Source organism: Callorhinus ursinus, unplaced genomic scaffold (assembly GCF_003265705.2).
Source record: "Callorhinus ursinus isolate GAN/ISIS: 27379988/994484 unplaced genomic scaffold, GSC_fseal_2.0 scaffold23, whole genome shotgun sequence".
In the NCBI taxonomy this organism is placed as follows: domain Eukaryota; kingdom Metazoa; phylum Chordata; class Mammalia; order Carnivora; family Otariidae; genus Callorhinus; species Callorhinus ursinus.
In genome coordinates, this window is record NW_027397085.1 from 4477824 (window position 1) to 4492268 (window position 14445).

General features: G+C 35.4%; 1 protein-coding gene across 2 annotated transcripts in view; it reads left to right on the plus strand.

Annotated features, from left to right (window-relative positions):
* CERT1 (ceramide transporter 1) overlaps nt 1–13149 on the plus strand; it is a 113471-nt gene extending 100322 nt beyond the window's left edge. For both annotated transcript variants that reach the window (XM_025892654.1, XM_025892653.2), the window contains 6 exons: nt 1180–1312; nt 2285–2355; nt 4893–5021; nt 5549–5678; nt 6594–6730; nt 10136–13149. In XM_025892654.1, the coding sequence (XP_025748439.1) occupies nt 1180–1312; nt 2285–2355; nt 4893–5021; nt 5549–5678; nt 6594–6721 (591 nt within the window). In that variant the 3' untranslated portion in view covers nt 6722–6730; nt 10136–13149. The remainder of the gene's footprint in view (nt 1–1179; nt 1313–2284; nt 2356–4892; nt 5022–5548; nt 5679–6593; nt 6731–10135) is intronic.
* Nucleotides 13150–14445: the final 1296 nt, after the last annotated feature.

The window sequence follows — 14445 nt, forward strand, 5'->3', positions numbered from 1 at the left end:
ATGAAAGCCTACCTAAAAGAAGTAACCAGTAGTATAAAAGTCAAGCTGTTGGATGTCTTATAGAATTTTAGTGACAAGTTTAAGAGCTATGTGAAGTGTGAGGGGAGGAGTTAAAAGTCTAAAGTTTCCAATTTGGGTGACTGGGAAAATAGCAGTCCCAATAACATGAATAAGCATGTAGGGAAAAGTAGTTTGGTGAGAGAGATTTTAAGAGAGAAACTAACCTAACAGTGTCTGGACCCATAAAGCACTCCATAAATTGAGAGCTGGTTCTTCCTATAGTAACATGATTACTCATTTCTCAAAAGAACTTAAAACTCCCTAAAGTAACAAACCTATAATTTTGAGCTAATTAATTTTACTCAGCACTTTAGATACACAACTTCAGTATTTAAAAGAAGATATATTGAATGGAGCACTGGGTGTTATACGCAAACAATGATTCATGGAACACTACATCAAAAACTAATGATGTAATGTATGGTGATTAATGTAATAAAATAAAATAAAAGAAGATATAGCATAGGGGTTCATGGGAGGCTCAGTCAGGTAAGCCTCCAACTCTTGATTTTGGCCAAGGTCATGATCTCAGGGTCGTGAGATCAAGCCCTGTGTTGGGCTCTACCTTAGAAGTGGAGCCTGCTTAAAATTCTCTCTCCCTCTCCCTCCCTTCTGCCCCTCCCCACCACTTGCATGCTCGCTTGCGCGCGCACACTCTCTCTCTCTCTCTTTCTAAAAAAATTTTAAAAAGCAAGATAGCATAGATCTTCATGTCATTTTAGCTTTGAGTCATTCAACAAATAATTGAGAGCCCGCTGTGTTTCAGATACTATTCTAAATACGGGGTATATAGCATTGAACAAAACTGCCTTAAATCAGTATCCTTAAGGAAATGATGTTCTAACCAGGCTTAATTTAACCACTCAGGTAATTAGGTGTTCATTGCATATGCATGTTTTTCATTGTTGAAGTTTACCCCAAATTTGTAGTTTTAAGTATTTTTATGTGTTATCAATAATTTGAGATTTTAGATTTTGTTTTAGCAGAATATTTACCATAAATAGATTTTCATAAATGAAATTCTAAAAAGCAGCAAAACTTAAAATCCTGCTTTCAGGTTTGTACTTTAGGAGTTTGATTTTTATTTTTTAAACAGGTTTTTAAATATATCCTCTTTAGGTATATAGAAGGGAAGTAGAAGAAAACGGAATTGTTCTGGATCCTTTGAAAGCTACCCATGCAGTGAAAGGTGTTACAGGACATGAGGTCTGCAATTACTTCTGGAATGTTGATGTTCGCAATGATTGGGAAAGTAAGCTGCCATTATTAATATATCCTAATATAATTATTATTTTGAATAAACCCAGTGTTTGCATCTCATCTACAGTTTTATAAAGTTCATGTAGAAAATATCTGGAAAATCTGATAATAGCTTGCATTTACTTTTTTTTTTTAACTTACATTTATATAGAGCTTTACAGTGAAATAAAGCTTGTACAGTGAAAACACTGTACAAAATGCTTCTAACTATATTATAGCATTTGATCCAGTACTTCAATAATCCTGCATGATAGGTAGGTAAAAAAGTAAAATTCAGATAGGTTAAGTGACTTGTCAGAAGCCACAGAGCCTAATTAGTAGAAGGGCCAGGACTAAAATTAAAGGTTTCTGTTTTATCATCTACTTTCCCAGACTGTTTGTTTCCTTAGTAAACCCTAGACAAGTCCTGCTGTGGTCTGTTTAGAGTTATTCTTGGCATATGTGTGTTGTGTGTGTGTCGTTTGTGTGTGTGTGTGTGTGTGTGTGTGTGTGTGTGTGTGTGTGTGTGTGTGTTTCCTCTTAGGCACCAAATTTAATAAATACAGGTAGTTTTGAACATCTTAAGATGTTTATCAGTAACAGTTTGACGTTCTTTTTTCACAAATATAGTCACCTAAGCCTATATAGAACAGTTTATTCAGCTTCAGTAAATTAGAGATTACAGGAAATGGTCATAGTATTAGATAGGAATTTGTGTTTTGAATAATGCAATGTGATTAGAATTGCTTTCTTGTGTGGAAGCTAGATATTGGGCCAAAGAAAGTGAGATTTCCTGGTGATCAGGTCTCATGGCCACTGTCTGTAGCCCTAATTTGAAGTATTAACTCCCTTCCCTTTGGACTTAGCCAAGATAGGGCAGAATCCTGCTCATGTTATCACAGTGTCCATCAGTATAACTGAAGTTAATCACATTCAAGGAAGAGGTAATATCTTTTTGGCTACTAATATTTTCTCTTCATTTCAGCAACTATAGAAAACTTTCATGTGGTGGAAACATTAGCTGATAATGCAATCATCATTTATCAAACGCACAAGGTAAAGATCTCTTCATCCCAAAAGGATTTCACTGTAGTTCAAACTGAGACATAGAAATTCTCTTAAGTAAAATTTGGTAGGAAATTAAATGCCATAAAAGATCCAAAGACTTTTTTAATGATGCATGAATGTCACCTATTTGAAAGGATATCAGCTCCTTTAAAGAGAACCTGAGACAAGAACCTAAGAAATATCCAGGAACAGTGTGTTTGATAAAGATCTTCAGCTAGTTATGTGCACTTAAAGTTTAGAAAATACTGATACCCTGCTAAATGTTTTTGTAGCATCTCGTATTTATAGATGAGTGATTGTTACCAAATACAAAAGTGAATCATAGTTTCCTGTGACCATAGTAATGAGGGGAATGGAAAGTATGTTATTAATATATGTTAAGACTGGTGGATAATGAAAGTCATCTAAGTGGATTATCTGAAAGCAAGTGAAAATTGCTAAGCATAACTATTAAGGAATTGGTCATATATCAGAATACAGAAACATTGTCATTTAAATTGGTTCACCTTTCATTTCACTTTTACTTCATCTCTTCCTCTGCTATTCTAGATATTTAAAATAGAAGAATTAGTATTTCTCTTACCTTATTCTGCTTTGTTCCCTGAAAATTGCCAAATAATATATTGTGTAAAGAACAATAAACAGGGGTGGTACATGGGAGGATGGGCAAAATAAATGAAGGGAATTAAGAGGTACAAACTTCTGGTTATAAAATAAATAAATCACAGAGATGAAAAGTACAGCATAGGGAATGTAGTCAGTAATACTGTAATAAGGTTACAGTAACAGATGGTGACTACACTTACTGTGGTGAGCACTGAGTAATGTATAAAATTGTCAAATTCAATATATTGTACACCTGAAACTAATATAACATTCAATTTTAAAAAGGAACTATAATTTTGGAAAGATCCATTCGGTGTAATATTGTAGGTTATATAAGAAATACAGTAATTTAGTAGGTACTTCATTTTTCTCTTCTTTATTTAAAGCTTTTTAATTGAGCTGAATATATGACAGTATTGTGGGTTCTGTATTTCTTGAACTCAGTTTTGTCATGGGAGGCATCTTGTATGTAATGATTTTGAACTGGGCTTGATTTTACATGGTAGCTGCTCAAGAAATGTATAAAAAATAAATTATAGGTCACCTTTGCTTCAATTAAAAAAGTGTGTAACAATGAAGATTCTGCTTCACTGTACAGATTTGGGGAGTCTAAGCGAAACTTAAAATTCAATAAATGTTAAAAATACTAATTAATTGCCTTATAATTTAGAATGAATAGAAATGACCGAAAATTTAGAGTCAGAAGAATCTTACAATCTGAAGATAATTGATCTTGGAAAACAATCTGCTGGAAGTATTTCATTTCATAAAAACCATCAAAAAGGATTTATATAGGTTGTATTACGATCACTTTTTGAAAAATAAAGCTAAAAACTATTAAAATAATGTCACTTAAATGTAAGAAAATTTAAGTTAGGGTTACAAGTGTTTGAATAATTCAAACAAATTGTCCTGGCATAATTTTTTTCAACAAAATTCAGTAATGCTATACAACTTTACCTTTAAATTTGGCTTATTTTATAATCTGATCTTAAAGAGGGCTACTTCTCTCCTGATACTTTTAAGTCATTCTCATTCTTTAAATTTTCATCTTACCATCGTCCCGTGGATTTGCATTCATTACTTCTAACACAGCCAAATTTCCCTTTATTATTGGCTTCACATAGATTTGCTCAGCCTGCTTTCTTCTATTTTTTAAATTTAGCATCTTTAAAACATGAACCATTTTACTTTCCGAATGATTTGTGTTGTATTGACACTGTTGTTGGCTATTTATTATACTCAACAATTAGGAAAGGCGTTGCACATATTTTCTCTCGCTAAAAGTACATAGTCTCACTTTTCATAGACCTTGTTTCCATATCATTCCAACATGATATGTTTCCTTGCATACCATAAAGTTGAAAGATTCAGTCTAATTGATTTGGTATTCTTCAGATGTGATTGTGGTATAAAAAGGAGCAGTCTTCTTACACTGAAATCTTAGCTTTTAAGTCTCTGAACACTTTAAACAGAGGTTTAATACTGTACCTAGAAGCAGAACATTACCAGGGACTTGGGGAGGGGGTAATGGGGAATTAATTGTTTACTGAGTACAAAGTTTCTATTCGGGATGATAAAAAATTTTGGAAATAGTGGTGATGTTTACATAATATTATGAATGTAATGTCACTGAATTGTACACTTAAAAATGCTTTAAATGGCAAAAATTTTGTTACATATAACCACAGTTTAAAAAAATAGATTATTCCTTTGATGCTATTATTCTGCAAAGCCATTAATTCATTGTTCATAATTCTTGGCTGGGTACTTTCAGATGCTTTCCATTTAAAATTTGACAGATTTTACCTTTGCGTAAGATATTTATTGGTTTTACATTTGTTTCTCTGTTAGTTCCATATTACATATGAATTTAAGAGTGTTTTATATTTTCAAAAGATATTTTACTTCTTCCACAGAGAGTGTGGCCTGCTTCTCAGCGAGATGTATTATATCTTTCTGCCATTCGAAAGATCCCAGCTTTGACTGAAAATGACCCTGAAACCTGGATAGTGTGTAATTTTTCTGTGGATCACGACAGTGCTCCTGTAAGTGCACTTGTATAAATGTGTATGGTCGCACAGTATAAAGCTAAACAGTGCAGAACAAGAGTGATAAGCACATATGACACACATTTCTTAGATTTTGTTTTATGTCCGATTGGCTCCTTGGAACAGTATAGCCCATGTGTTAGCCAAGGGCAGCAGTGATGGCGGTGAACACCCGGCAAGGGCCTATTTTCCTTTCCTTCTGAGGTTAGATGACACAGAACTGAAGAGGTGGATAGTGGAAGGCTGCTTCCACAGTTCTCTCTCAAGCCATGATCAACTGCTAGCAAAACCTCTGGGTTTCTATCTTGGGTTAGGTCCATCTACTACTTAAGAGGAGAGAAAATTATTTCTGCTGTCATAGAGGCTTGGCATGTGTTATCTATTGGTCCTTATAAGATTTGGTTGGAGAGGTTGGTGATGAGCTGTGGTTTTGGATAACCTAATGTACTATTAGACCAATAGGGATTATAAAATACTAGGCATCTCCTATACTGATGTTTCGTTTCTGTTATTTGTTTTGGCAGCTGAACAATCGATGTGTCCGTGCCAAGATAAATATTGCTATGATTTGTCAAACCTTGGTAAGCCCACCAGAGGGGAACCAGGAGATCAGCAGGGACAATATCCTATGCAAGATTACATATGTAGCTAATGGTATGTATTTGGGGGTTCTTTTTGCAACTTGGTCATACAGATTTTCTTTTTCTTTTTTTTTTTACTATTATTTTTAGTAATCTCTACACCCAACATGGGGCTCGAACTCACAACCCCAAGATCGAGTCACATGCTCTTCTAACGGAGCCCCAGCCAGGCGCCCCTGGATTTTCTTACTATGATCTAAATGTCTTTTTAGTTTTTTTATCATTTAGATTAATGATTTTTAATTTGGAGAGATGTGTATCAAAATTATCAGGAAACTTGAAAATACCCATGTCTGAATTTCACCCCAGAACTACTCTTATCAGAATTTCTGAGACTGGGGCTGGGTAGATAAATTTTAATATTTCATCTCTAGATCACTTTCACATATGCTTGGCTTTAAGAACCATCTTATTATATATTTGTCTAATAAAATATATGTATAACTGGGAGTATAAGCAATAATGATTAAGGAAATTAACAATTCTTTTTCTCATTGTCAGGCTTTTTCTGAATCATTGCCTGCTTAGGTTTCTTACTACATCCATTTCCGACCTGCAAGAGTCATTAGATTCCCTCAATCAAATCCTCGAACCTTCTTTTTATACAGGGACATAACTGCTACTACATTTAAAGAGACAGTTTGAATATAGTAGAGTTTGACAAATCTAATAACCTAAAATGTTGCTATATTAATATTTGCATATAATTTAGGCCAGAAACATTTTAGCCAGGTAATAAATGCCTTCTTATTTGCTGTGTGTTCTTGTCTGGTGGTAGCATGAAGGAATTAATGGTCAGGTCAGGACTTTAAGAGATTTTAACTATTCCAACGTGAGAAATTTTTTAAAAGCAAAGGAACAAAATGAGTGCTTCACATACATTTGGAGAATTGTATCTTAACAGGTTTAGTTTTCTTTTATCTTGCAGTGAACCCTGGAGGATGGGCACCAGCCTCAGTGTTAAGGGCAGTGGCAAAGCGAGAGTATCCAAAGTTTCTAAAACGTTTTACTTCTTACGTCCAAGAAAAAACTGCGGGAAAACCCATTTTGTTCTAGTATTAACAGGTACTGGAAGATATATATTATCCTTTTTAAAAAACTTTAATATAACCTTGCAGATATTAAAATTTAGTTAATTGTTGGAAGTAGTTTCTGTGTTTTATGATGTTCCTAAAGTTGTAGTAGTTTTGGCCTTTAAAATGTGTTTTTTTCCTGCTTATGTTAGATAGTATCTGCTTCTGCTAAGAGATTTTAACATTATGAAGCCATAGAATTCCAGAAGGACAAATTCCCCATATTTTTCCCTTCCCAGAAATTACTTTAGGTTTGTTGTTTATTCTTCCATACTTCTGTATGTATGTTGTGAGTGATGTATATTATTATTTTTTAAAAATGTGTTTATTCTATACTTATTGTTTGCAGCTTGCTTTTTCTACCTAACAATATATCTTGACTGTTGTTTCATATAAAGATATGAGACATATAAAACTATCTCATTCCTTTAAAATCTGTTATATGGATGCTGCAGAATATATTAGCCAGTCCCACATAAATGTCTGGATCGGTTCCATATTTTGACTGCCAAATATGCACTGAATGTCTTTGCACAAAGAGCTGGAATGTTTATTATTATTATTTTTTTAAGATTTTATTTATTTTTTTGACAGAGAAACAGCGAGAGAGGAACCCAAGCAGGGGGAGTGGGAGAGGGAGAGGCAGGTTTCCCCGTGGAGCAAGGAGCCCGATGCCGGGCTCAATCCCAGGACCCTGGGATCATGTTTATTATTATTTTTAATAAAGATTTTATTTATTTATTTGGGGGGAGAGAGAGCGCATGCACAAGCATGGGGGGAGGGGGAGAGGGAGGAGCAGACTCCCCACTGAGCAGGGAGCCCAATGCGGGACTCGATCCCAAGACCCTGGGATAATGACCTGAGCTATGTTAACATGGTTCATAGTCTGAAAAGATAAACAGTGACATTTATCCCTTGCCCCCTACTCACCCAGTTTTGCCCTCCCTCCAGCCCCAAACAGAAGAGCAAAACAGCTATTACTAGTTTCTTGAGTATGTTTTCAGAGATGCCTGAACAAGCAAATACATGTGTATTCCTCCCACGCATACTTTTTTGTTGTTGTTTAAGAAAACACACTGTTCTGCATCTTGTTTTTGCACTTGCTTTACTTTAAAGGTCTTTGCATAACACTGTGGACCTCCCTCCTTATTTTTTTGTGGCTATACAGTACCCCAGCATACGGATGTGCATAATTTATCTAACCACTGCTAGACATCGAGGTTGTTTCCAGTTTTTGCTAGAACAGTGTTATAATTATATCCACTTGCAAGTTGATATGTGGGATAAATTACTAGATATAACACTGCCAGCACCTCTAGGGGGTTTGTGCATTTATAATTTAGGTATCACCCCCTGTAGAGGTTGTAGTAACTTACTGTCTCACCAGCAATAGCATATTGGAGTGCCTATTTCCCTGGACCCTCTCATTCAGTGTATGAAATAGAACTTGGATTGTTCCACCTTGGTAGGTAAAAAATACTCTCTCAGTGTAGTTTTTGTTGTATTTCTCTTATTATGAATAGTTTGAACATTTCTTGGTCCGTTTGAGAACAATTTGTATAATTCTGTTGCTGTGAACTCTCAGTATGTGTCAACATTTAAATTTTTGATAGAGATTACCAAAATATAATTCGTAAGTCACAAGTGTATATGAATGGCCTCTCATTCTCTTCTATATTGAATATTAAGTTATTGGCTGAGAAATGTATATTCTTGAGTCACTTTCTTTAGATAAAAGTGATACATTCAATAATTGTATAATGACTGGTATTTTTAACTAATTCTGATTTCTGATGCTGTTTTTGGTATGCCTTTCTTAAAGGAAAAAAAACCCTCAAAGGCTAACTTTATTGTCATGTACTAACACAAGAGTTGTTGCAGTGATGTCGCAAATACTTAGCTTTTCCCAGGAAAAAGCTTACCTGAAAATGTTAAACAGATTCTGGTCTTATCTGAATGCTTAGTGTTTTGGGATACAGCCTAAGCTTTGAGAGACTCTTTCTTCAAGCATAAGTGCACTGCATAAATGTGCTGGCAATTTTTAGAATATCTTGTACTTTAGAATTGTTATGGCTAGATCTGGACATGAAATGTGCTGGTTTTGTCTCTGCACTGTTATCTCAAATAAACCAGAAACGTGATGCCATGTGATGGCAGCAGGCTTGTCACCTGACTTAACTGGATGTCTCTCCCCACAGCCTTAAGATGGCTAAAGAATGCTGTTTGCTCTAATCAAGACCAAGTGTGCCGCTGTAATCTGCTTTCTCACTTCTTCACCTCTACCCTGAGCCTTGCTGATAAGCAGGGCAGAAAATATAACTGTGTATTAAGCAAAAGAAATGAAAATGCAGTTACAACTAGAACATGCTTTCAACTGTGTTCGAAAAGAAGAATAATTTTCTTAAGCATTTGAAAAATACATGCTAATAGTCTTAACAATATTTGCCTCAGAACTGTTGGATTTGGGGCATTGTTTTATTGACTGTGTGTGTATGTCTGTGTGTGCACACGCATATATATGCACACAGGACCTGGAGGGGAGGGACTTGAAATTTATCTCAGAGGAAGGAGGAAGCATTGTTTTTGGGTGAATGTGAGTGTATGTAAAGAGAGACCTGAAAAGATTCACTGGCCAAAAGTTAGCTCTGGCCTTGAATCCAGTTGAGCTTTCTGACAAAGAACCAAATTCAAACCTTAACACATGGTGAAAAATCTTTGTTTACCTGTAGTAGTATTTGTTTCACAATGTTTGGATAGATGTAGGTATGAAGTGGATCTTAGCATAGGGTGGGGGTCAGAGGGAGAGAGAATCTTAAGCAGGCTCCATGCTCAGTGCAGAGCCTGATGCGGGGCTTGATCTCAGTACCCTGAGATCACGACGTGAGCCAAAATTGAGAGACGCTTAACCGACTAAGCCATCTAGGCTCCCCTCATAGTCAAAACTCTAAAACTTATGTGACAATGTCTGAATATGTTTGTTTAAGATAAGACAGACTCTTTCCCAGAACTTAAATAAAACTTTAAATTCTTGATAAATGGTATTGTATAGCATAATTTTTATTGAAGACTAAGAAGAAAGAAATGCTGGTTTGGGGGGGGTACAAATCCAGAGACTTCTGACTTATTTCCTCTTTGCTTATTTATCTGTGGCGTATTTCCTTTTTTTTTCTAGCTTTCAAAGTATTCCTTAGGCCTTCTATTCCTTGCTGATGAGATAAGTTTTAAATATGTAAGGTTAATAAGTTTATGTTTTTAAAGGTGGAAATCTTTAAAGCAATTTCTAATGGAGATCTATGCATTCTATGAATTCAGAGGGTAGGAGGACATCTTTGGGTAGTCTTGCAGCTGTTAGTAATAATATATTGCTTAATTATTTTACTTATTTTCTTTCCTGCAGTGACTGAAGCAAGGCTGTGTGACATTCCATGTTGGAGGAAAAATAAAAAACAAAATTGAATGCTCTAAGCTGGAACATAGGATCTATAGCCTTGTCTGTGGCCCAACACCCTGGCCTTGTGTACAAAAATGAAGAAATATTGCAATAGCAAAGGTGAACATCTAACACTAGCTGTCTCCTGTTAGATATCCTCGCTCAGCATATAACTATAAATACATGTAAAATTACATGTATATGGCTATATTTTTATTTGCTTGCTCCTAGAAGAGAAAAAAATCAACTTTGAATCACAACTAGGAATTGATGCTTTAATTTTTGGAAACTTTTTCAGAATTTTTAATTTACTATGGTCCGGCCTGAGATCCTCATTTGTATCAGGTTTTGTGCACAAAAGAAAAGCACAAAAGTTGAATGCACATGGGGCATGTGTTTTCTGTGCACCAAATACCTGGATGGGGCTCTTTTTTCAGGCCTATGGTTAAATCTGTGTTCAGAATTTTTTGACTTTTTTGCTTTGTATAATCATAGAATTCATTGCTGCTGATTTCTATAATGATTCATGTTGTTACCTAGTGTCTCTTAATAACTGAGGGCTGTCAGTAACCTGTGATTTTGCCTTTTCTATAGTCTTACTCCTATGAAGAACCTTGGTTCTGATGGAGAAAGTGTGAAAAGCTTTATTCCCCCCCCCCAGGTATCTTTCTATTTCTGTTGTATTTTTAGTTGTGTACTGTGTGCTACAGATTTTTTTCAGTTTGTTTACAAACACAATTTGGTAATTCCTCAATTGGTTCTGCCTGCCTCCAAACAGAAACATACAAATCTTGTGGGTATAAACTACTTTCTGGTACAATGGTAAGGATAAAACAAGCTCATGTTTTCTTGAAATTTGTTAGAAGATACACGGTATTTCTCATTAAGGTAAATCAGGCTGTCTGGGTTTGACATTTGATTCAGTGTCTCTGGTATTCGTAACAGGCATGTTAGCTCTTCTAATTTGGGTCCATTTAAAGGCTTTGTTGCAAGATGTGCATAGAAAACGTGAGCAGTGCTCCTCTTTGCCTCTTGCTCAGAATTTTCAGCAGAGCGGTAAAGGATTCCATGTGATTCAAACTGAAATTCTTCCCTTAGTTGCTGTAAGAACTTAAGTGTAAAATACCTTCTTTAGTTTTAGGCCTCTGAAAAACCTTGAAGCATGGAGTTGAGGCAAGGAATGGGACTCACTGAAGTAGAAATGACTGCCCACTTCAAAATCTTCATTGTGTTTATACACAAATGTGCTTACATACGTCAGAGGCATTTTGTAGATGCTTTGCTGACTTGTTCATCTCTGTAGAAACACAGAAATCAGACCCATTTTGTAAAGCAGAAAGTCATGTCACTTGGAACATGTCCTGTATATATTTCATACATGGTAATGGAGTCTTAATGATGAATGCAAGGTGATAATTTAATGATGGGATTAGTCTGATCACTTAATATGCACAATCCTGGAAGAGAATTACTTGCATCAGATATAGTGGTATTTATTATTCTGTACAGAGAGAAATAATACATATAAAACATATGCTTATATTACATGCACGCAGATTTCATGCTCCATAAATCTTTTCTATTTTTTAATTTACCTTTCTCTAAATGATGTGCATGGAATATGCCTTATTACAGAAAAACGCTGTTCATAATTTGACTGTGTGGAAAAGTGCCTATATGGTGGTAATGCTAGTAAGGCAAATAAGACAAATTATCATATGAGTTTACTACATCACCAGTTAACATTTTATATTGTGATGTTTGAAAAAGAAAAGTTTATACCTCAAATGTGTATTTTATTTTACAATCAGCTGTGGGTTTGGGATGGGATATGGGAGGGTTGGGAGGGAGGGTTTATTCACCATAGCCGCTGATGGGAATCTTCAAAAAAATTCTCTATGCCCACTATAAATGTTTCTCTGTTTGCCATGTCTGGTAACTATCATGAACACGGAGAAGTAACTCATAACTCAATTGGATAGCTTCATTTTACAAAGGTATGGAAAGCTTACAAAGCAGTGTCTAAATCTAATTACCTTTAGTTGCATTTGCACTAAATGTTAATGATACACTTTTGCAATTCTGTAAATGAAATGATTACACTAAAAATACTTGTATTAAAAAAAAGAAAAAGACATGTTTACCTTTAGATAACTGTACAGGTACTTCACTAGAGTTTAATCCCATCCGATCAGATTTAGAAATCAGTTGGGGAATACAAAAAGAGTTTTAAAGAGGTCAAAATTGGGAGAGGTACTAGCCGTTTGAATGGACATGATGTTTTCCCAAACAGTAATTTCTTCTCTTCCCCAAACAAAACAAAATACCCTTTTACTCTCTTTTCTACTCACTCTTTTGTACTGTGATAGAAACTTGAAAAATATTGGTAATGATGGATTTGTCCCCGAGTGCCCACTGTACAGGACAAGAGAGCACAGTGTTTCACTTGGAAATGAGGACTCCTAATTTTGATCACAGCAGCTCTTGGTTTGGGATCGCCACAAAGACCACCAGACTAAGGAGGGGATGGCTGGGAGAGAGGCTTAAGAATACAAAATAAGGAAAAGGAGCAACAGGTTTTCCACTTGTTCAGTTTCAGTGGCTAATTTGTACACCTGTACAAACATCAGTGTCAGCTGCTATTAAGAAAATTGTAGTTGGGCTGAGCTGGTTCTCTTGTGAAATTGTGCTGGTTATCTTTAAGCTTATCAGTTGTTTGTCCAATTAAACACTTTCACCAGTATTTAGTCCGAGTTGTACAGACAATGTATTTGGAATACTGTCATTGTTCATCTACAAACTCAAAACATAATCATTTTAAAGTACCTTGGGAGTGTGTAGAGTATAACTATTCTATAATAGCTTTATGATCCTGATGATGTTTTTAAAAAATAATAAAGTTGGATCTTCCATGTTACAATCACAAAATTAAAACCAGTATTTAAAAGTGGAAAAGTATTAAAATATTATGGACAAATGTATTTGCTTGATTGTTTTCCTTAACCCCAAGATACTGCCTGCATAATTCTGAGCAGTTAAAAGCTTAAAGGAACTCGACTTCAGTAGTTTTTAAACTGGATTGTAACCGAGTTAGGGATCAAGAAAACATAAATTTTTTTTAAACAAAATAGAATGGAATAGATCAAGTACATAACGTGAATATTTTCATATTTTGTGGGTCTTTATACATATATACATATGTATATATATACACACACGTGTGTAGTGGATCACAGTGTGAAATGAATTTACTAAGGAAGCTGGTCCGGAGTTTTTTCAAATTGCTAAAAAGTAAAGCCATATGCAGTTGGGTATTTCTAAAATGAAAGCACAGTGCCAGTCATGCACACTTACAATTCAACTACATGTACTTAGCCATAAATAAATCATCTCATTAATTTATTTAAATAATGTGGCCAACTCCACTTGGTACACTTAGGAAATATATGCTCTAGAACAACCACAAGATGGGAAGTATGGATTTGCAATTCACTCAGTGAGTTCCTCCATGGGTTATATTGAAAGGCACTGAGCATGTTTCTCTCCTAGTGCTCAAAGATACATGCCATCTTAAAAGGACGTGACCTCTAAACACAGGCTGACTACTTAATCTGGTAGGGTGCTGGAGAGAAAATCTGGCTGTTGTATTAGACTTTTTTTTTTAATGTGTTACATTTATTGACAAATAGTATGTGGTCCTCATGGCACACTTTAAGTAATTTTTAAAGAGTGATTTTAAGTACCTGCACTTTTTGCCTTAGGCTTGACCTGAAATATAACATGCAAATAAGTATAGTTCTAACTAGCTACTTCAGATTGAGTTGGTTTTATGGCATCTTCTAGATTTTGCCATTGTTTTGAACTAGATTACAACAGGACTCATTTTGTTAGCATTTGCATTGTTTACCCATTAAAACAAATTTTCTCTGAACCTTCCATGTCTGTATACTCTGGATAGCCTTAAACAAATATAAAGGTACTTTTTGGCCTCTTCACTCTCTTCCACAGAATTCAAGTTTAGTACTAGAACAAATGTTAACAGTCTTTAAACATCCTAAAAGATGTCCAGCCAGGATTTTTTTTACCCAGGCTTTCTGATTGTCGAGGTGCTGAATGAGGACGTCTCCATTCAGTGTCTGTACCAGGCACCATTCCTGCCTTTTAATGAACATCTTCCCTTACAGTGCTGCTGCTGCCGGTTGGTGGTGAGGCCAGCCCTATTCTACCATGAGGGACCAGGCCACCAAGGGTTCCAGGCCCACTGAGGGACTCCGAAG